Source organism: Mustelus asterias, chromosome 1 (assembly GCF_964213995.1).
Source record: "Mustelus asterias chromosome 1, sMusAst1.hap1.1, whole genome shotgun sequence".
Lineage (NCBI taxonomy): Eukaryota > Metazoa > Chordata > Chondrichthyes > Carcharhiniformes > Triakidae > Mustelus > Mustelus asterias.
The window spans coordinates 17,373,983-17,398,277 of record NC_135801.1 but is presented as its reverse complement, the minus strand read 5'-3'; the positions used below and the strand labels follow the sequence as shown (position 1 = coordinate 17,398,277).

The following is a 24,295-nucleotide window of genomic DNA, read 5'->3' as shown; positions in this document are numbered from 1 at the left end:
CCCATCTGAACAATCTCTGCTGGTCTGCAGTTACTGGCATTATCCTTGCACTCCTTTCTGAACAATATTCACAATTCTCCAGTCCCCCCCGCACCTCCCCTGTGCCTAAGGAAGACGAGAAGATTATCACTAGTGCCTCTGCAACTTCCACCCTCACTTCCCTCAGCACCCTTGGATGTATTCCACGTGCAAGTCTCCTTCTTTATCCCTAATTGGCCCTACTCTTCTTTTCCCATCCTTTTATTATTTAAATACTAATGGACATAGATGAAGCAGAGTGGGAAGAGATTGGTGCAAAGGGTAAACACTGGCATAGTCCAGTTAGGCTGACCGTCCTGCTTCTGTGCTGTAAACACTGTCAATATTTGTATATCACCAGCTACCAGATACTGCATAGGATTAACATCAAACACGTGTGCAGATGGACTGCCTGCTCCAGATTTACAAATAGCTGATAACACAAAGTTTCATTACAAAGTTGATGACAACCCATTGAATTATTCCGAAGCCATTGAGAAAATAGGTGAGTATTCAGAGATGTTGAGACTGCATGAGCGCACGCACACATGCACACGCTCACACATGCATGCACACACACACATGCACAAACACACATGCATGCACACACTCACACACGCATGCACACTCACACACGCATGCACGCACACACATGCACAAACACACACGCATGCACAAACACACACGCATGCACACACTCACGCATGCACAAATACACACACATGCATGCACAAACACATGCACACACTCTCACACATGCACATGTTCACACATGCATGCACACACATGCACACACTCAAACATGCATGCACACACGTGTATGCACATGCTCAGACACACATGCACACACACACATGCATGCACATTAATACTCAACGTTGTGTCTCCATCACCACCTTCATCTGCATCAGTGCAAATGTGCAATCAGACTGTCCATGCAACATCAACTCATTCTCATGGCTGGGTAACAGGGGCTGTAAAGTCCGGTGGAGTGGCAGGGTAGTGCTCTCATTGTCACCTAGCCATCTCCGCTTGTATTTTACCAGTCGTAGGATAGGTACATCCCCACCTGAGGGCCAATTAAAAACTGCCAGTGCTAAGTCCATGCCACATGGCAAAGCTGCCAGGTTTACCCTGAAGGTCTGACTGCAGACATGGGGGCTCAGTGTGGGCAGGGGGGGAGGCAGGTTGCCATCCTTTCTATTTGGGCAACTTGAGCACCATGGAGGTCTACCTCCAGTTGCAAGGGCTGCACCACGCCCCCCCCCCCCCCCCCCCCCACCTTAAAGAACTCCCCCTCCATCTCTCGCCTCTTTATAGACCACACTGGGGGGAAGGGGGTGGCAAAGTGGTAATGTCATTCAACCAGAATCAAGTGTCCAAGACTAAGGCTAAGGTCTTGGGGGACATGGGTTAAAATCCCACCACAGGAGCTGGTGGAATGTCAATTCTATTAATAAATCTGGAATATAAAGCTAGTCTCAGTGACCATGATAACCATTGCCAATTGTTGTAACAAAAAACCCATCTGGTTTGTTAATATCTTTCAGGGAAGGAAATCTGCCGTCCTTACCTGGTCTGGCCTACCTGTGACCTCCAGAGTCACAGCAATGTGGTTGACTCTCAACTGCCCTCTGACATGGCCTAGCAAGCTATTCAGTTCAAGAGCAACTAGGGACGGGCAACAAATGCTGGCCCAGCCAGGGACACCCACATCCCATGAGAGAAGAAAGGCAAAAAAGTCCTCTTCCAGCTGCCTGACTGTTGCTGGTAAGCCTGCCCTGCTTACCTTTACTCTGGGCCTCTCCTGATCAGCTCCTGATGCTCAGTCTACAGCCTGAGGAGATTGAAATCTGGTCGCAGCTTCCAGTGCGGGTGGAGAAGGGGCCACAACTAGCTTACCAGCTGGTGGGTGGGGTCCACATTAAATCCCAGCCTGTATCCTAACAAGATGGAAGCTATCCTCTCTCTGCCAGGAATGTTGCATCGTAACGCCTGCTCCAATCTCCTTCTGGATTCTTCCTCAGGTTGAATCCTCAGGCAGCATCAGTGCCCTATTTGAACTGGCGTTATAAAGTCCACATGCAGTCCCACACCAACTTGGGCGGGACTACACGTAGATTAGGGCGGCACGGTGGCACAGTGGTTAGCACTGCTGCCCCACAGCTTCAGGGACCCCAGGGTTCAATTCCGGCCTCAAGTCACTGTCCGTGTGGAGTTTGCACATTCTCCCCGTGTCTGCGTGGGTTTCCTCCGGGTGCTCCCGTTTCCTCCCACCATCCAAAGGTGTGCGGGTTAGGTGGATTGGCCATGTTAAATTGTCCATTAGTGTCAGGGACTAGCAGGGTAAATAGGTGGCTTACAGGGATAGGGACCTGGGTGGGATTGTTGTCGGTGCAGGCACGATGGCCGAATGGCCTCCTTCTGCACTGTAGGGATTTTCTATGATCTATGATAACACTGTCTCCTTCCAGCCTCCCGAGCTCCATCCCACACAAACTGACTGAATCAAACTCCGCTACCCTCATCCTGCCCAGGACAAGTTAGACTCACTGGTTATCTCTGCCCACATTAACCTTCTCGGCTCCTTATCCAGATGATTTTAAAAACCCATCGCCATTCACAAATCTCACTTCTCTATGCTGTCCACCCCTGCCTGTAGTCTCATTGTTCAAACTCTAAAGTGTGCGTGTCAGCTGTGGCTCAGTTGGTAGCACCCTGGTCTCTATGTCATAAAGTTCTGGGGTTAGAGTTATACCCACTCCAGTTTAAGCACAACAATCACAGCTAACCTCCAGTACATAGTGGAGGGCATGCCTCTGTCTACATCAATGGGGTCAAAGTAGAAATTGTCGAGAGCTTCAGGTTTTCAGGTGTCCAGACCACCAACAACCTGTCCTGGTCCCTCCATGCAGACGCTTTAGCCAAGAAAGCCCACCAATGCCTCTACTTGCTCAGGAGACTAAGAAAATTTGGCATGTCCGCTATAACTCTCATCACCTCAACAGATGCATCATAGTAGCCCAATCCATCATGCAAACCAGCCTCCCATTCATTGAGTCTGTTTACACTTCCCCCTGCCTCGGAAAAGCAGCCAGCATAATCAAGGACCCCACGCACCCTGGACAATCTCTCTTCCACCTTCTTCCATCGGGAAAAAGATACAAAAGTCTGAGGTCATGTACCAACCGACTGAAGAACAGCTTCTTCCTGCTGCCTTCAGACTTTTGAATGGACCTACTTCGCATTAAGTTGATCTTTCTCTACACCCTAGCTATGACTGTAACGTGACCTTCTGCACTCTCTCCTTCCTTCGCTATGTACGGTATGCTATGTCTGTATAACGCGCAAGAAAAATACTTTTCACTGTGTCCCAATACATGTGACAATAATAAATCAAATCAAAGTACTGAGGAGGTGCTGCTCTGTTGGGGGTGGGGCCTTGCGGAGGAAATGTTAAACTGTGGCCCCCCCCGTCTGCCTGCGTGGGTGGAATAAAGGGAAAGGTAAAGTCGCCATAGTCCCAAGATGACTGGTGGCCATTTTAACCTGAGGATTACACGCCTCAGGCGAAGAGCAAAGTTGAGAGGATGAGACTTCATGAATAATTGAACTCGCCATGTTGGCATCGGTTATGCATCACTAACCAGCTGCAGTTACATGGCGCTATTTCTAAGAAGATCAGGGGAGTTATCCGTGGTGATCTGGTCAATATTTATTCCTCAATCCACATCACAAAAAGAACCACCTTATCATTTTGCTGCATGTGGAGTTTTGCTGTGCGTAAAGTGACGGCCACTCTTCCTGTTTTACAACAGTGACGACTCTTCGAAAAGATTTAATTGGCTGGAAAGCGTTTTGAGGCATCCAGCGGTTAGGAAAAGAGCAAGACAGATGCAAATCTTTCTTTCTCTGCTGCACCTGCATCCCACCAATCACTGGCAGGTCCATCGGTTAGCTCAGGATTCAGGACCTCCCTCCTTTAAACTCCCTTTTGTTACAATTCTCTTAAAAGGCTCTACACTTTTTACGACTTTGGCCCACGAGCCTGACGCTTCTCCTTATCCCTGCTGCCGTTTTGTGACACTCCCTGGGCCATTAAATTTGTTACACGATCACAGATTGATGTTGTTTTCTCAAAAGGGGATGAAGACCAAAAGCAAACCTTAAATGTCACGACACACGATGTTTCACGGCAAATTAATGCAAACATGCGGAATGTGCCGTTAATTAATAGCTGGCTCCGTTCAGCGCTGCATTGATTAAAGTCGGGCAAAACTGGCCCCTGACATCCCAACAAATTGGCTGTTTCTGTTGCATTTCTTTGAGTGCCTGTCGCCCTCTGCTGGATTTGTAAGTAAGTTGCTTGAAATATTCAGGAAATCAACTTCGATGAAACTCCATGGGCCTTGCTGGGAGACTGGGTTCAATACCTAGAACACTAGAACCTCAGTCAATCCTCTAATCTACAGCACTGCGCCCCATGCAAATCCTCGACATGTAACATCACAATTATTATTGTCCAGAAATGCATTGTGACTTGTGTATTTTGGTACCTGTTAAGAATATGATTTGATTTGATTTATTATTGTCACGTGTAGTGGAGTACACTGAAAAGTATTGTTTCTTGCACGCTGTACAAAGCATGCCGTTCATAGAGTACACAGGGGAGAAGGAAAGGAGAGGGTGCAGAATATAGTGTTACAGCTACAGATAGGGTGATTGGGCGGCACAGTGGCACAGTGGTTAGCACTGCTGCCTCAAGGTGCCAGGGACACGGGTTTGATTCCCGGCTTGAGTCACTGTCTGTGTGGAGTTTGCACGTTCTCCCCATGTCTGCGTGGGTTTCCTCCGGGTGCTCCGGTTTCCTCCCACAGTCCAAAGATGTGTGGGTTAGGTGCATTGGCCATGCTAAATTGCCCCTTAGTGTCCCAGGATGCGTAGGTTAGAAGGATTAGTGGGGTAAATATATGTGGGATTACGGGGATAGGGCCTGGGTAGGAATGTTGTCGGTGCAGACGCGATGGGCCGAATGGCCTCCTTCTGCACTGTAGGGATTCTATGAGAAAGATCAGCTTAATATGTGATAGGACCATTCAAAACTCTGATGGCAGCAGGGAAGAAGCTGTTCTTGAAGACACTTTCTCACTCACAGCATCTTAGATTTGCAAAACTAGTTATCAGAATAAGGCACTAAAGCAGTCAATATCAACAGGTTTAGTCCAAGGAGCCAGATGCTACATTTTCCTCACTTTTATCATTTCAGGGAAATTAAAGGGTGCTCTGTTGAACAGAGATCCAATGCACTGTTGCCTTGAGGCTACGTTGCAGCAGTCTGGGACTTGCAGGGATCAATCAGGCTGCACACAACCAATGTTTGCTTTAAGATGCGTGCATGTATGGACATGCGGCCATTTGATAGCGACCGTGCATTGCAACACACAGGCTGTGCAGAGCAAAGAGAAAGTGGAGGGAACATTGATACAATGCTATCGAAAGGACTAAAGCAATGTGGTTGATTCTTAAGTGCCCTCTGAAATGGCCTAACAAGACACCCTGTTGTGTCAAATTGCTAAAAGGTCTCAAAAGAATTAAATTGGACGGACCACCCAGCATCAACCTTGGCACCTGAAATGGCAACGGCAAACTCAACCCCGCTGTCCCAGCAAAGTCCTCCTCACTCACATCTGGGGGTTTGTGCCAAATTGGGAGAGCTGTTCTCACAGACTAGTCAAGCAGCAGCCTGACATAGATACGTTCACAGAACTGCACCTAAAAATGAGATGTCCCTGGTGAAGCTACAACACAAGACTACTTGCATGCCAAACAGCGTAAGCAGCAAATGATAAGACAGAGCTAAGCCATTCCACAACCAACGGATCAGATCGAAGCTCTGCAGTTCTGACACATCCAGTCGTGAGTGGTGGTGGACAATTAAACAACTCACTGGAGGCGGCTCCACAAATATCCCCATCCTCAATGATGGAGGAGCCCACCACATCAGGGCAAAAGATAAGGCTGAAGCATTGGCTACAATCCTCAAAGTGCCGAGGAGATGATCCATTGTAGCCTCCTCCGGAGGTCCCCAGCATCACAGATGCCAGTCTTCAGCCAGTTCGATTCACTCAACATGATATCTGAAGGCACTGGATACTGCAAAAGCTTTGGCCCATGACAATATTCCCGCAGTAGTCTTGAAAATGTTTTTTCCAGAACATTCCAGGCCCTTAGCCATACTTCTCCAGTACGTCACCACAGCGGTTCGAGATGGCAGCTCACCACCACCTTCTCAAGGGCAATTAGGGATGGGCAATAAATGCTGGTCTAGCCAGTGACACCCATGTCCCTTGAATGAATAAAACAAAAGAGAATTACCTATGAGCAGTGCTGCTCCGAGGCTTCCTGTGACAATTGTAAATAATGAATGATAATTAGTGAAAAGTGAGATAAAGGACAGCCCCGAATTTCAGTGGAGGGTGTTCCTAATCGTGCAGGACACTGGCATTGACTTCAGCCACAATGTACGCTTGGCCAGAGTTAGGACTGTCTCCAGTAACACTGCACACAAGGACACAGCCGGGACTGGCTTTGGTCCTACTACACACACATGGACAGTGATAGCAATCATTTCCCTGACACTGAGCACATGGGAGAAGCTGGGAATGACTCCAGTGACACAACACACACGAGACGGACTGGGACAGACTCCAATGACACTGCATGCATTACTCGGTATAGGAACATGCTGAGTGAGGGCCAGCAGCTGAAATGTTTGGGCCACAGTGTACACAACCTTACAACCATTATCTGACCAATTCTGATAGTCTGATATTACACTGAAATATGGGGGCTGCTCCCACTGCCAAACCATTTTACTACAAGCCACGGACAAACACAGCACTAGTAAGAAGCTATGAGATGATATCATTAAACCAGGAGAATGTCCCATGTTAAATTCTTTACTGCTGAGGGGTTTTCATCAAGAACTCACTCCACACACTGGCATCAGGGAATTTAGGTATTTAATGCAGGTCCTACTCGCTCCACACTCCAAACTACAACTGCCCTCTCAGGGTGGTTCCCATGGCAGATCTCAGGGTCACCTGACCCGTTCGCTTAAAGGGGCTACGCCCCGACATACATAACACTGGTCTGTGCAGGTTTTCAACAACAACAACATATATTTATGCAGCACCTTTAACATGTTGGAACATCTCCTGACGTTCCACAGGTGCATTATAAAACAAAGTTTGACAATGAGGATATATTACGTCAGATGAGAAAACGTTTGGTGAAAGAGGTAAGTTTTAAGAAGTGTCTTGAGAGAGGAAAGCGAGGTGGAGGAAGTGTAGGGAAGGAGTTCCAGAGCTTGGGGTTGAGGTTCAGCCACCAATGACAGAGCGATTATAATTGGGAATGCACACGAGGTCAGAATTAAAGGGGTGAAGATATCTCGGAGGGTTGTGGGGCTGGAAGAGGTTTCAGAGATAGTGAGGGGCAAGGCCATGGAGGGATTTGAAAAGAAGGATGAATATTTTCAAGTCAAGGGTTTTTTTTTTGTTATTCAGTCAAGGGACTTGACCAGAAGTCAATGAAAGTCAGCAAGCACAGGGTGATGCGCGATTAATTCACTCGAGAGGCTAGATCGTACTCGGGAAATAAAGGCTTTTATTCACAACAAGAATAGAGCATACTGCTTAACAATACTATCCCAGACTAAGGGTCACTAGGAAGTGGCAGTGACCGTTATACTCCAGGTTGATACCGGAGATGAGGGGTTTGGATTATGAGGAGAGGCTGAGGAGATTGGGTTTGTACTCGTTGGAGTTTAGAAGGATGAGGGGGGATCTTATGGAGACTTATAAGATAATGCGGGGGCTGGATAGGGTGGAGGCGGAGAGATTCTTTCCACTTAGTAAGGATGTTAAAACTAGAGGACACAGCCTCAAAATAAAGGGGGGTCGGTTTAAGACAGAGTTGAGGAGGAACTTCTTCTCCCAGAGGGTGGTGAATCTCTGGAATTCTCTGCCCACTGAGGTGGTGGAGGCTACCTCGCTGAATATGTTTAAAGCGCGGATGGATGGATTCCTGATCGGTAAGGGAATTAAGGGTTATGGGGATCAGGCGGGTAAGTGGTACTGATCCACGTCAGATCAGCCATGATCTTATTGAGTGGCGGGGCAGGCTCGAGGGGCTAGATGGCCTACTCCTGCTCCTATTTCTTATGTTCTTATGTTCTTATGTAAGAAGGCGGAGCCAAACGGAGTGTACCACAGAACAATGCTAACAGGTGGAACACCCCAACCCTAACCCTAACAGTAACAAGAGTAACATATGTACAAGTACCCATAGTGATAACCATCTATGGTTCAGTACCCATAGTGGTAACCATCTATGGTTCACCACACAGGGTGATAGGGAAATGGGATCTGTTGTCAGTTAAGACACGGGTAGTGAAGTTTTGTATAGTTTCAAGTTTACGGAAGGTAGAATGTGGGAGGCCAGTCAGGAGGACTTTGGAATATAGGCGGCACGGTGGCACAGTGGTTAGCACTGCTGCCTCACAGCGCCAGGGGCCCGGATTCAATTCCTGGTTGTGTGGAGTTTGCACGTTCTCCCCATGTCTGCGTGGGTTTCCTCCGGGTGCTCCAGTATCCTCCCACAGTCTAAAAGACGTGCTGGTTAGGTAAATTGACCGGAACAGGTGCCAGAATGTGGTGACTAAGGGAATTTCAGAGTAACTTCATTGCAGTGTTAGTGTAAGCCTTATTTGTGACTAATAAATGAACTTTACTGAATAGTTGAGTCTTCAGGTAACAAAGGCAAGAACAAAGGTTTCAACAGCAAATCAGGGCAGCGATATGGAGGTGGAAATAGGTGGCCTTTGTGAACATGAGCTCACCTTAGGATCTGTGGCCCCAAATCTATCTGTGGCAGGTAGATTTCAGACCACCTGCAGGAGGTTGAAGTAGATGACTGCTAAAGACATGTACAGTTATCGATTCTTTGTACAGACAATGCTTCAGTTGTTTTGGAGGCACCCACCCCAATCCAGACATAACTTTACAGTGGGGCGGGCAAGGCCTCAGATAGGAAGCTCGCCCATGCCCCTATTATGGTGACATTAAGTGGCCATTAGGGTATTTTCCTGCCCAGCCTCAATTTTTAGATTGGTAGCTGCCAACTGGAGCAGAGTGCCAAATCGAAAATGTTAAAAATTCGCATTTCATGCAGGAAGGGAGTGGGGGGAGGTGGGGCCTCAATCTGAAGACCCCTTCAAGTTTGGAGTGCTCTCTGTTCCAGGACCTGGGAGCTTCAGCTCTTCCTCTTCTCTCCTCCAACCCCTGGCCTACGTCCCGACACCCACCCTCTCAACCCCAAAGAATACCAGTAACTACACTATGGGGGTGATCTTACCAGAATTTGGCAGAGTGTTGGTTCCAGTGAGAAAAACCTCCAGAGAAACAGGTTGGTTTTCTCTCCAGGTCTTCCCACACCTCTGTCACAAAAGAAAGCTGGGCGAGTTTCATGCCAGGGGAGTGAGGACCAAACCTAAACACACAAGCAAAGCTCGGCTGCACTGAGATTGGGTGCCATCTTTAAAGGGTGCCCTGATCAGAATACGAATAAACCTCCCCACCAAGGGGGTCTCAGGAGCTCCCCCCGCCACCCCCCCTCCCCCAGCCTGAACCAGCATTCACCGTCTCTCCACCCCACCCCACCCCCCACCCCCGGATTTAAGACAGGGCTGGCACCTCTCCCTAAGCACCCACCCCCCCCGATTGGAGCCAGAACCTCTCCCTCCCATCAGAGCTGACATCTCTCAGCGCCATTCCCCACTCCACCGACAGATAGTGCCAGCACCTTCTCCCCTTCCCCTCGAACATCAGACCCCTCCCGTCCAACAGTCAATGCCAGCAACCCACCCCCTTCCCCCAAACATTGGACCACCTCCACCCCACACCCCGCCCCCTCCCCCCCCACACCCCACCCCACCCCAACCCATGCAGCCATTGCCGGCATCCTCAACTCTCACATCTGTTCCCAACCACCCACAATATACAAATGAACACCCCCCCCCCCCCCCCGCCCATGAGGCTCCCACTGGAGTCCGCCACCTGGCACAAGTTGGCACTGCTAGGTTGGCAAGGGCATTACATTAACTAATGACTGTGACAGCAGACTGCAATAAATATTAACACAATTTGGACTCGCAGACAATGTGGTTATCCAGTGCTGTTCCCCTTGGTCTATCAGTATGATAGTTCTTCTATATGTTTTATTGAAATTTATGTGATAAGCAAGCAGTTGTTGTAGGAAACGTGAGCCCTGCATCATGAATACACAGGAAGGGACCCCAAGGTAGGAATATACCCAATGTGGTCGGATCAAATCTGAAGGAGCAGGAGGTAGGAACATACATGGTAGGGTGAAGATAGGCATCTACTTGAAAAAATGAAATTCACTTGAAGGAGAAAGAGATAAGAACACACCTGAGGACAAGGGGGTGTCACATGCGTGCCAAGTAGGATTCCAAGAACTGAAAAGCAAGACATTAGACATCAAGGTGCTCAATGCATTTTAACCAATTATGCCAAAATTCATTAAAAATGTAACAAAATGCTATTGAGAACTTGATCGCTCTGAGCTGCTGGGAAAATGGGCAAATCAGCCCTGGGAAGATAGCAATAAGTGCTTTGGATAGCAAGGCTAAATGGATAACCTTAACTAATGAGTTTTATACCACTTGCCATTAGAGAACTTGCAGATCCTTTACCAGGAGATTAAGGCGAGGCGGTGGCATAGTGGTATTGTCACTGGGCTAGTAATCCAAAGACTCAGGGTTTCAATCCCACCACAGCAGCTGGTGAAATTTGAATTCAATAAAAGTCTATTAAAATGTATTTCAACTCATGGTCTAATAATGACTATTGTTGGAAAAACCCATCTAGTTCACTTATGCCCTTTAGGGAAGGAAATCTGCTGTCCTTACCTGGTCTGGCCTACATGTGACTCCAGAGCCAAATGTGACTTTCAAATGCTCTCTAAATATGGCCGAATAAGCCACTCATTCCAAGGGCAATAAGGGATGGACGCTTCTCAGCCTTTTGGCTAAGATCAAGCATCAGATCAAGTCTAAGATGGAATGCAATGCCTTATCTTGTCAGTTTGAATCTTGTTTGTTTCCCTTATGGGGACCATGAATTGGATTCAATTGGATTTAAGTTTTTTGGAGTAAGCAAGGAGATGGATTCGGGTTTGCCCGGTCCACTCTGAGCATTGGCTTTGTAACTTTAAGGATGGAGTAAAAAAATGTTTTTTTAAAAATTAGGGATACGCACTTGCCATGACTGAATAAATATAGTTAATTTTAGATTATATTGTGCCAATTTTCTATTCAATATCATTCGCTATTATCAAAGTTTTTTTTCCCCCACAGTCGTTCTGGAGGCCAGTATTAAAGTTTTAAAGTTTATTTATTAGTGTCACAAGTAGGCCTACATTAACACTGCAACTGTGAAAATCCCCAAAAGGCACACTCCTGCACCTGTTTGGGTATACTGAGGGAGAATTTAGCATGGCCAATGCACCTAACCAGCACGTCTTTCAGACTGTGGGAGGAAACTGGAGCACCCGGAGGAAAACCACGCAGACACGGCGAGAACGTGTAGACTCCGCACAGACATTGACCCAAGCCAGGAATCGAACCCAGGTCCATGGAGAAGTGAGGCAGCAATGCTAATCACTGTGCCGCTCTATTAAGAAGGTTAATGAGCTTTAGTTGTTTCCTGACTGACAATAACTAATCTTTACTACAAAATCTATACTTGTCATCAAAATGAAACATTTTTTCCATCACAAGTTACACAATATTTAAAGGAAGCACCTTTTTATCAGGATACTTTCCACTGACTGGGCATAACCTATTTATGACTTCTACAAATAGATCAAAGCCGAACATGTCATTTTCTGTTTAGCGGGGTGAATTAACTTGTGGTTATAAAAAAGAATTTGTTGTTTTCTTACAGCATTCAACAAAGCTGACCATAAGACATGTTTTCTTCTGTGTCCGTGAGACACCAAAGATTCATTACAATCTAACATACAAAGTTAAGCTTTGTTTGTCTTTAAAATCAAATGAGGTAATATAATTTCCATGGATTTGTATTAAACCACAAGGTGATTTATTAAAGGACAGGTTGTACTGATCACAGGTAGGCGCCAAGTTTCTGTTAAACTTTGTTGAACAGTCTTTTGTCTTCAAGAAAAAAAAGTATCATCCATCTTCCTTTCTATCCCCTCGGGCAATGCTCAATTTCTAAAGAATACTTCCACACTGTTAACCATTTTTCAAAATATGTCACAGCCTGTTTTAAATTAAAGCATCTTCCAAAGTTTCCAGCTGTGTTATACACACTTCAAAGTGACGGCACCCAAGAAGGAGGGAAAGATTTGATAACCAGGGGCAAGTTGTGATCCATTGTGCGTGGAAAGACTTCCCAGAGTTGAACCGCAGTTAAATGATAAATGTATTCACTTACTGACCAGCCAGAATTGTTCTAAAGGCTGATCGTAAACATCTTAACTTGCTGTCAGCACCAACTTAAGATGCCCAAAGATGAATTAGTTGATATTATTCAAATGTATTTACCTCAAGTGTGGTCGCCTAGGATGCTGAAGATAAAAGGAGGCAAAGGTGGAAACTGAAATCTACAAGTTATCAGAGTATTCAGTAGCTGAACCGGTGTTTTATTGAAATAATTCAATAGATCTAAAGATAATTTGTTTGGACCAGATTCATCCGCCTAAATTGGGCGATGATAAGTATGGACAACAAGTCAATTACCCACTCCTGGTTCAACACCAGTTGTACCAGTCTGGCGTACATGCATCGTAATTTGCCAGTCCTACTGACCTTTATAAGGTCAATTCTTTGATATAATTTGTATATTCCCCCTACACAAATTGGCTTAGTCACAGTGAGTGGGGGGAAGATATCCAGTGAGCCGGTAGCAGCTCAAGGGCTGTTGCTCATTGTACAATCTTTATGTTGTCACATGCAGGGGCAATAGTTCTATGAGCCTTTAGGTTTATTTATTAGTGTCACAAGTAGGCTTACATTAACACTGAATGAAGTTACTGTGAAAATCCCCTAGTCGCCACACTCCAGCGCCTGTTCGGGTACACTGAGGGAGAATTTAGCATGGCCAATGCACCTAACCAGCACGTCTTTCAGACTTTTGGGGGGAAACCGGAGCACCCGGAGGAAACCCACGCAGACACAGGGAGAATGTGCAGACTCCGTAACGTTTTGGTAGTGTTATTGTAAACCTACTTGTGACACTAAACTTTAAACTATATCGTTTTGTAGAATGTGTGACATATTCTGTATGTTGATGTTTATGCTGTTGGCTCTTGAAGAATTCTGTAAAGATCACCGTGAATTATCCCTTCTCAACCCCGCTAATTTTTGGTTACTGCATGTTCTCTTTAAAATAGGTAACCAGTCAAAACTTTGCCCTTTGCGAGATCCTCCCAAATCCATGGATGGTTTTCTAATAGCAAATCAGAAGCGCATACAGCACTCCAGGTAAACTAGAAGGGTTCAAAATTGATAAGGAGGAAATATTAGATAAACCTTTGGTATTTCAAGTTGACAAGGATGAGATGCATACAAGTATAATGAAGGAAGTGAGAGTGGAAATTGCAGGGGCACTGGTCATAATCTTAGAGCCTTCCCTAGATTCAGAGGAGGTGCCATAGGACTGCAGAATTGCAAACATTACATCCTTGTTCAAAAAAGGTTGTAAGCACTGCTGCCTCACGGCAGGGACCCGGGTTCGATTCCTGGCTTGGGTCACCGTCTGTGTGGAGTTTGCACGTTCTCCCCGTGTCTGCGTGGGTTTCCTCCCGGTGCTCCGGTTTCCTCCCACAGTCCATAACTGTGCGAGTTAGGTGGATTGACCATGCTAAATTGCCCTTTAGTGTCAGGGGGACTAGCTAGGATAAATGTATGGGGTTATGGGCACGATGGCTGGGTGAGATTGTGGTCGATGCAGACTCGATGGGCTGAATGGCCTCCTTCTGCACTGTAGGATTCTATGATAAGCCCAGCAATTATAGAGCGGTCAGTTTAACTTTGGTGGTGGGGAAGCTTCTAGAACGAATTATTTCAGATAGAATTAGTAGTTAAATGTGGTTTGATTAGGAAGAACTAGCTTCGATTTATTAAGGCAAAATTGTGTTTAACTAATTTGCTGGAGTTTTTTGGAGCGGTAACAGAGAAGATTAATGAGGGGGATGCTGTTGATGTGGTGTATGTGGACTTTCAAAAGACATTCGATACAGTGCCACACAACAGACTTGTGAGAAAAGTTATAGCTCATGGAGTAAAATGGACAGTAGCAACATGGATATAAAATTGGCTGAGAGTAAAGGTTAATAAGTATTTTTCCTGCTGGAGGAAGGTTTGTAATGGTGTCCCCCCAGGGGCTGGTATTGAGACCCTTGCTTTTCCTCATTAATAATCTAGATCTTGGTGTGCAGGGGACAACTTCAGAGTTCACAGATGATATGAAACTTGGAAGTATTCTAAACTGTCAAGAGGATGGTGTAGGACTTCAAAAGAACATGGACAAGTTGGGGTGGTGGGCAGTTAGGTGGCAGATGAAGTTCAATGTGGAGAAGTGTGAGGTATTGCATTTTGGTAGGAAGAACATGGAGAGACAATAGAAAATAAGGGGTAAAATTTTAAAGGGGATATAGAAGCTGAGGGACCTGGGTATATCATGTGCACAGATTGCAGGTGGAAGTGCAGTTGCAGAGAGCAGTTAATAAAGCATATAATACTCTGAGTTTTAATTAATAGGGACATAGAGAACAAGAGCATGGAGCTCATGCTGAACTTCTACAAAACACAGTTAGACCTCAGCTGGAATTTTGTATACAGTTATAAGATGCCACACTGTAGGAAGGATGTGAACACGTTGGAGAGAGTGCAGAAGAGGTTTACAAGAATGATTCCAGGGATTTGAAACTTCAGTTAGGAGGAGAGATTGGAGAGGTTGCGACTGTTCTCCTTGGAGAGAAGAAGGCTAAGAGGAGCTTTGATAGAGATGTTCAACAGCATGAGAGGGCTGGACAGAGTAGATGGGGAGAAACTGTTCCTGCTTATTAAAGGATCGAGAATGAGAGGGAGTGAGGTATTCTGGACATGCTGTTCTGTCTGGGATCTTGCTGTTTGGGATTTTTAAAGAAATATGCTGGGCTTAAAGGTCATTTTAAACTGAATTTGTAAAAGGAATTGGCTTGGACCAATTTGGAGACATGATGCTCCCACACAGCAAGTATTCTCCATTTATTATTATCCATCCTTCCCATATCCTCACAGCAAGGGCTACACTGCCAAAGCAGCTGGATGACATATTAAAGCCTAGATTTTCAAACCTTCTACCTGCAGTGAGCTCCATCACCCACCCAACATCATTGCATACTGGAATGTCACAAACATGCTGCAATTTGGGAAGCATGCGAGGCATGTAGAACTTCAGGCCTTTGCTAATCAGTGTCTTTCTTTTATGTTGCAGCATTGGGAATTGCAAAGAATATTGGATAACCATCTTAGCAAACTGAAGGCATCCATGAGAAGGTCAAAGTCAGAAGGAATCGAAATCTGGAAGGTCTTCAATATACATATAGGAAACAAGGGAAGTAGATCCTTTCTTATCCCTTGTTCATTGCCTCAAGGCTACGACCACCACCAATTTCCTCCCAGATTTTGTGAACTTGCCCCTCTCATCCATTGCAACATACTGTACAATATATTCACACTTAATTTATTATTGTCACATGTATTGAGATACAGTGAAAGTATTGTTTCTTGCGCGCTATACAAAAAGCATACCGTTCATAGAGTACACAGGGGAGAAGGAAAAGGGGAGGGTGCAGAATGTAGTGTTGTAGATGTAGGTCTGAGGGAGTTGTAGTCCAATTACTGTGCTCTGGTCAGAACATTCTTTCAATATTGTGCCCAGTTCGGGTCACTGAGGGACAAGAGAGACATTCAGTGCACTGGAAGCAGTGCAAGGAAGAGCTATGATGCCGACTCCTGGCAGTCCTAGAGAAAAAAACCTTCTTTCAGCGTTGAGATGAGCCATCTGAACAGCTGACAATCGAATTACGCCAAGAAACCAAAATGGTAAATCCTGAATAATTTCAGAAATAGGACAAGAGGAGACCGATACAAATGATGTGGAGTTGCCCGCTTTGGGCTGGGGTAGGCACAGTAAGCAGTCTCACAACACCAGTGCACTCACCTGATGAAGGAGCGGCGCTCTGAAAGCTCATGCTACCAAATAATCCTGTTGGACTTTAACCTGGTGTTGTGAGATTACTTACTTAAGATACAAATGAGTGAGAGAAAACTTCAGACTGGTTATCGGGGAACTTTTCTTTGCACAGAATGAGTAATGTATGGAGCCCTAGATGGAGCTAAAATCTCTGAATTTACTTAAGGCAGACTTGGAAGTTACACAAAGGAGACAGGAGGATTTCCCAGATAGAATTGTGATAGACTAAAAGGCTTTCTTTGCACATACCTATTGTGAAATAAGCTGATTTCTGCATCGACCTGGAGGTTCATTCACTTATGCACACTTTAGACATTCTTATCAAGGCATTATGCTACATGCTGTAAAGTAATAAATAACTGGAACATTTTAGCCAGACCATTAAGATAGCATCATTTACTTCAGCATTATAAATCACACTGTTCAAAAGAAGGGAGCTTTGAATTTCTGCTTTGCCTAATCTTTTAAATAACCACTCTGTAAATCAAAGGGTTGGGTGCTATTTGATAAATGCTCTTTAGCTTTCTGCAACATACCATTGATTTTATTTTTAATATACAAAAGGATAAAAGGATAAATTCCCCTGATTCCATAATCCCTACAAAGAGCTATCTTTTAAAAAAGCAAAACCCAAAGAATTGGGGCTACAATCTGGTAATCCTGTTTCCATCTCACGATCCCTTTAGATGTGGCTTCCCGATTAGCAGTGTGGGATTAGGAATGTTATCATCTCATTAAAACTTAAGCACAAATAAGACCCTGTAAACTCTTCAGAGTCTGTGAGAGAGAGCGCAGCAAATCTTGGCGATACACGGGATTAAGATTCAGTTTAAAGTTTATTTTATCAGCGTCACAGGTAAGCTTACATTAACCAAAAGAGAAAATGCTGGAAAATCTCAGCAGGCCTGGCAGCATCTCTAAGGAGAGAAAAGAGCTGACGTTTCGGGTCCGGATGACCCTTTGTCAAAACTTTGACAAAACTTTGACAAAGGGTCATCTGGACTCGAAATGTCAGCTCTTTTCTCTCCTTACAGATGCTGCCAGACCTGCTGAGATTTTCCAGCGTTTTCTCTTTTGGTTTCAGATTCCAGCATCCGCAGTAACTTGCTTTTATCCTCATCTTACATTAACACTGCAATGAAGTTACTGTGAAAATCCCCTAGTCGCCACACTGAGGGAGAATTTAGCACGGTCAATGCACCTCACCAGCACATCTTTCCGACTGTGGGAGGAAACCGGAGCACCTGGAGGAAACCCGTGCAGATATGGGGAGAATATACAGACTCCGCACATACAGTGACCCAATTCAGGAATCGAACCCGGGTCCCTGGCGCTGTGAGGCAGCAGTGCTAACCACTGTGCCACTGTGCTGATTCACAAAACAACAGAGACTTCCTGTGTGATACCGGCAAATGAGATCTTTTGCTCCATTGTGTTTGGGAGAGTAAAAGGGCACTCGGGTTTAACAGGCTGAAACATGTTCAATATGATACAAAATGACTGGGAGATTTTCAACTTCGAAAAGGCTGCACTTGATTTTTACAGCTGCTACTGAAATGTAAGACATAGTGGTTCCGTCACAGTGGTGAAACAGTAAGTCATTAGCCCCTCAGCATGTCTGTACCCGAATAAGCTGACACTATTATGACACAAGGAGAGTTCAGGCAGATACTTTTGTTGTTTAGTGTGAGCTTTAAGGCATCAGGTGGGCAGAATTTCATAGAATCCCCAGTGCAGAAGGAGGCCATTTGGCCCATCGGGCTTGCACCGACAACAATCCCACCAGCACCCTATCCCTGCAACCCCATATACTAACCCTTCTAATCCCTCTGACACTAAGGGGCAATTTATCATGGCCAATTCCACCTAACCCGTGCATCTTTGGACAGTGGGAGGAAACCAGAGCACCCGGAGGAAACTCACGCAGACACGGGGAGAACGTGTAAACTCCACACAGACAGTGACCTGAGCCGGGAATCGAACCCAGGTCCCTGGCGCTGTGAGGCAGCAGTGCTAACCACTGTAACACTGTGTTGTCCTAAAATGTTAGATACCAACAGCCAGGGGAGGACTGCAGCCTTCCTATGAAGCCTGCCATTTTCTTGGGTCCAAAACGTAATATAACCAATGAAAGCATGAACAAAGGATGCCTCTTGGGTTGATATTAAATTTTTCAAAGTGGGCTATCTTTTGGGAACACTTACCATTAATATGCTCCTGTTGGATTATTGGTGCTGCCCTCAATCCCATCATTTTCATAGAATCGTAGAATCATAGAGTGCAGAAGAGGCCGTTCGGCCCATCGAGTCTGCACCAATACATTAGAAACACCTGAACTCCGACCTAATCCCATCTGCCAGCACTTGGCCCATAGCCCTGAATGTTATGAGGTGCCAAGTGCTCATCCAGGTACTTTTTAAAGGATGTGAGGCAACCCGCCTCTACCACCTTCCCAGGCAGCGCATTCCAGACCGTCGCCACCCTCTGGGTAAAGAGGTTTTTCCTCACATCCCCCCCTAAACATCCTGCCCCTCACCTTGAACTTATGTCCCCTTGTGACTGACCCTTCAACTAAGGGGAACAGCTGCTCCTTATCCACTCTGTCCGTGCCCCTCATAATCTTGAACACTTCGATCAGGTCGCCTTTCAGCCTTCTCTCCTCCAACGAAAACAACCCAAGCCTATCCAGCCTCTCTTCACTTTTTGGATGTTTTTGGAGCGTTAATTAGTTCTTGCACAGATTCTGACCATTTGATTTCCTGCCAGGTTGTGTGCATATGTGCGCATACCTGTTGGTCTAATTATTAGACTGCAGTTGCGAATACCGCAGGTAGATAAGAAATGACTATAAAACTATTCAGACACTGACCCGTATTATCCACTTCAGACAGAGACAAATGCAGTTGTAAAAATAAAGAGACCATTTACATTGGAATAAAAACTAAACATGAGATCCAGCTTTTTGACGATTTAGAAAAATAAAATGAAGTTTGGGTTCAAGAATTAAACATTCAAGCTGTAAAATAACTTCCATTGTCAAATATAGAGTGCTAAATATTGTACAGTGCCAAATACCGTACTGTCAGATGCTGCACAATGCCAAAAAGGCCAATTATTATATGGTGCCAAATATTATTCTGCCAAAACTGTGCCCATGACAAACAAAGGCAAACCAATTGATCATAGGATCCCTACAATGCAGAAGAAGGCCATTTGGCACAGACTCAGCATCTTACCCACGCCCACACACACACCACCCCCCTCCCCCCAACCTGCCCAAAACCCATAACCCCTAATCCACCTTTCCTACAGAACTTGGGACAAGGGGCAATTTAGCATGACCAATCCACTTAATCTGCACATCTTTGGACCATGGGAGGAAACAGGAGCACCCGGAGGAAACCCACATAGACACGGGGAGAATGTGCAAACTCCACCCATACAGTCACCCGAGGCTGGAATCGAACCCGGGTCCCTGGCGCTGTGAGGCAGCAGTGCTAACCACTGTGCCATCCCAAATTATTGTTCGAAGCACAATACAGCTAAATTTTCAGTTGTGCAAAATACTGTCTAACTGGATACTGTACCAAGTCACCCTACCCTTTCGCCATAACGTTTCCAAATATTTATCCAATTCAATCCTATGAAGCTGTGATCTCAGCCTCTGTTCAAAATACCCTCCAGGTGAAGAATATTCTCATAATTTCTCCTTTGTTCTTGCAATAATCCTGTAACTCTGTCCAGCCTGGCTATCCAGCGTCCTCCCAAATCCTACAGACAGCCTCGTAGAATCATAGAATTCTACAGCGCAGAAGGAGGCCATTCGGCCCATCGAGTCTGAACCAACCACAATCCCACCCAGGCCCTATCCCCATTACCCCATGCATTTACACTAGCTCGTGCCCCTGACACTGAGGGGCAATTTAGCATGGCCAATCCACCTAACCCGCACATCTTTGGACAGTGGGAGGAAATTGGAGCAGCCGGAGGAAACACACGCAGACACGGGGAGAACGTGCAAACTCCACACAGAGTCACCCGAGGCTGGAATTGAACCCTCGTCCCTGGCGCTGTGAGGCACCTGGTGTTGTGAGACTTCTTACTGTGCTGTGAGGCAGCAGTGCTAACCACTGTGGCACCGTGCCGCCCTCTGATGCTTCCAAAGTGGGAGACCAAGGCTCTGATCAGGTTCACAGAAAATATGCAAAATGTTTCCTTGATTTTCCTCCAGCAATATTGGAGTCCCATGGAAACAGCAATCGATCCCTCCAGGATCAACTTGTATCTTCAGTGGTTTTGAAGGTGTTTCCCCCCCACCCCCCAAGACTTTCTTGCCCATTTCAATAGTTTTGTATTCACTTTTATCCATCTCGATCTGGTTTAGGCTCCCGCGACCCACTTCTGCCCATGTTAAAATCAGTTCTGTACCTGGGCAATGTATTTCATGATAACACCAACTTAATCACTGCTAAACAAACAGCAGCTGGTTGCAAATCTCAGGCAATTAGCTTTCCCACAAGTATTCCATCCGTGGGACAAACTCCAAAACAGGAAAGGAAGACATTTCCTTGAAACCAACGACTTGCGCCAATATGAACAGAATGGAACCACTGTAAGACTCTTCAAAGCTATATTCATCCAGATGGCACTGAACCAGCGACTAGGAATGGCAAGCCGCTGGCACAAGAGGTAAGGTACCCGATCACGCAGACACCCTTGAGGACTGTGGTGGCATTTTCATATTAAAATAACTGGTAACGTTTCTGTTTGTTTTGATTTATTCAGGGAAAAGGCAGCCAGCCTGAAAAGGTTCCCGGATGCTTTCTTCACTTTATGATAGATGATACTGATAGGCACCAGAACGAACCATAGGCAACAGGAAAAGCATTCTGTGGATGTTCAAAAACAACAGGATTGCTTCCACCATCCAGCACTCAGTAGGGAGAGATGTTCCTGGGAAGCACCTCATGGGAAAGTCATAGAATCCCTACAGTGCAGAGGGAGGCCATTTGGCCCATCAAACCTGCACCGACAACAATCCCATACAGATCCTATCCCCGTAACCCCATGTATTTACCCTGCTAATCTCAATTTAGCATGGCCTTTCCACCTAACCTGCACATCTTTGAACTGAGGGAGGAAAACGGAGCACCCAAAGGAAACCCACGCAGACACGGGGAGAACGTACAATCTCCACACAGACAGTCACCCGAGGCCAGAATTGAACCCGAGTCCTTGGCGTTATGAGGCAGCGGTGCTAACCATTGTGCCACCATGACATCCCAAACAGGCCTGCCCTCTCTGAGGATTGAACTCAGGACATTCAGATTATGAGACTGACGCACTGGCTGCTGCATTAAGAAGGCAGAAAATGAAGCAGACACGCAGCCCACAACTTCCTGAGACACACTTCCAGTGAGCTCCTCTCTCCGAAGATCGCAGGATCAGCCTGAGTGTGCTCTGCCTTTGAACAACTGAGAAGGGGGTCAGTATTGAAAGATTAATGCAGTGCGTTCTACTTTCTGCCCAGCATTATGGCCAGCAGTTAACCAGCTGTTTCCAAATTCCAGGTAATGAGAAAACGCCCAGCCGTCAAAGAAAACCACATCCCTCATCACATCTGGATCGACCTGCTTATTTGAATGATTTAAAGAACTATGCCAGCATTGCAAAAGCCAGACACATCACCTTGCAGGCAGCAAAACACTAATTTGACATTTGGACAGTTTCCTGTGCAGGTTAAGCGGTAAAAGTGAATGGCCTGATGCCCTGAAGCACCATCTGTTTGCACAGCGGCCCAATTCTTACTGGGGTGTCTGAGATTAACACAGCAGACTCAGTTAACACTCGGTGCAATTCTATCCACTCTCCTCCTTATTTACCTCAGAATTCTGTTATCCACTTGGCAAACATGGAAACCAACACCTGCAGGACCAAAGTTCCATTGATTCATAGCCTCCAATTTCCACGGCAATATAGATTTTCATTGCTGACTGAGATTTGGAGATTTTTATAGTGTACACAGAACCAAAACCGTTCTCTTAGAATTTTATAGTCCACAGCAGATAATCAAAAACTTACAGTATATTACATACACATACATTGCAAATGAAAACATAGAAACATAGAAAATCTTAGCAGGAGGAGGCCATTCGGTCCTTCGAGCCTGCTCCACCATTCATTATGATCATGGCTGATCATCAAATTCAATATCCTGATCCCGCCTTCCCCCTTGATCCCCTTAACCCCAAGAGCTATATCTATATCCTTCTTGAAATCACACAATGTTTTGGTTTCAGTTACTTTCTGTAGTAATGAATTCCACAAATTCACCACTTTCTGGGTGAAGAAATTTCTCCTCACCTCAATCCTAAATGGTTTACCCCTTATCCTCAAACTATGACCCCTAGTTCTGGACTCCCCCCACCATTCTTTCTGAATCCATCCTGTCTAATCCCATGAGAATTTTACAAGTTTCTATGAGATCCCCTCTCACTCTTCTAAACTCCAATGAATATAATCCTATCCAATTTAGTCTCTCCTCATATGAATGACCCGCCATTCCAGGAATCAGCCTGATAAATCTTCGCTGTACTCCCTCTATAGCAAGGACATCTTTCCTCAGATAAGGACAGCAAAACTGCACTCCAGCTGTGGCCTCACCAACGCCCTATACAATTGCAGTAAAACATCCCTATTCCTGTAATCAAACCCTCTCGCTCTGAAGGCCAACATACCATTTGCCTTCTTTACCACCTGCTGCTACCAGCGACTGATGCACAAGTACACCAACGTCTCGCTGACTATGCATCTCTCTCAATTTACACCCATTCAAAAAATAATCTGCTTCCCTATTACTGCTACCAAAGCGGATGACCTCACATTTATCCACATTATACTGCACCTGTCATACATATGCCCACTTACTCAGCCTGTCCAAATGATGCTGAAGCACTGAAAATTTAGTGCACATGGATTAAAATTAATAATTTCATTGATATTATATATTTCAAATCCTTTTTTTTTCATTTGCCAGTCATTCAAGTACTGATTGAAGTGCTCACTTAATTGAGTGGCTAGATAGATACCAGATTGGGGTAAAAGTTGACTAAAATTACTGGCTGAAAGTAAATATTAGCTCCGTGCTGATTTAATGCAGGCAGTACCTGGGCTTACTGGAGTCAAAATGTGGGGCAGAGAAGCCCAACATTTAGCTCCCCTCAGTCATCAAACTGTGAATCCAGATTCCATCAAATGTCACAGACTTCACATCAAGAACATTTAACACATTTCACTGTGGAAGAATTTTTTAAAACAGGCTTTTCACAACAAAACAGACTTCCATTGTCTCGACATCTGTTACTCAGCTAATTCATGTTAGCTCGATCCATTGTACAGTGGTAGCTTTTGCATTCTGTAAAGTGAGAATAAGGTTTGTCTGGGGGTTGCTCCCTCTCCGCCATTGTATCTACGCCGGGATGCAGTGGAAACCATTGTCTGTTCTCGTTACGCGGGGTATCCACCACATTCCGGTGGAGTTACAACGGGTAGCAGGAAATTCCACATCTCTCTTCAAAGCACAGCTGTTGTCACTGAAATACGTCCAGCACTGTACTGTCGCCATGAAGCACAGCAGGAGGTTGCGGCAACATCTAATTCCAGCAGAGGCTTTGCAGGCTTACCTTGCATTGTCCACTGACGCAAATGTTCAACGAGCCAGGTTCACAAGGTGTCCCATCTATGACCTGAGTGGCGTGACGCACATAGAACTTGTACCCGATGGCTCTGCAGTTCAGCTCACATCTTTGGTTATCTGTTACTGAATAGTGGGAAGAAACACAATACTGAGAGGTGAAGTTTCGCAGCAGTTGGATCTGGACATTTTAATTGGGCCATTTATTCGAAGCCATGGTTCTTTACATAACCTG

At 45.5% G+C, this 24,295-nt stretch overlaps 1 protein-coding gene across 1 annotated transcript in view; it reads right to left on the bottom strand.

Annotated features, from left to right (window-relative positions):
- Positions 1–24,295, bottom strand: part of LOC144479147 (thrombospondin type-1 domain-containing protein 4-like) — a gene marked incomplete at its 5' end in the record, with an annotated part of 401,941 nt that overhangs the window by 338,145 nt on the left and 39,501 nt on the right. The window contains one exon of the mRNA XM_078211401.1: positions 24,050–24,186. Within this exon, the coding sequence (XP_078067527.1) occupies positions 24,050–24,186 (137 nt within the window). The remainder of the gene's footprint in view (positions 1–24,049; positions 24,187–24,295) is intronic.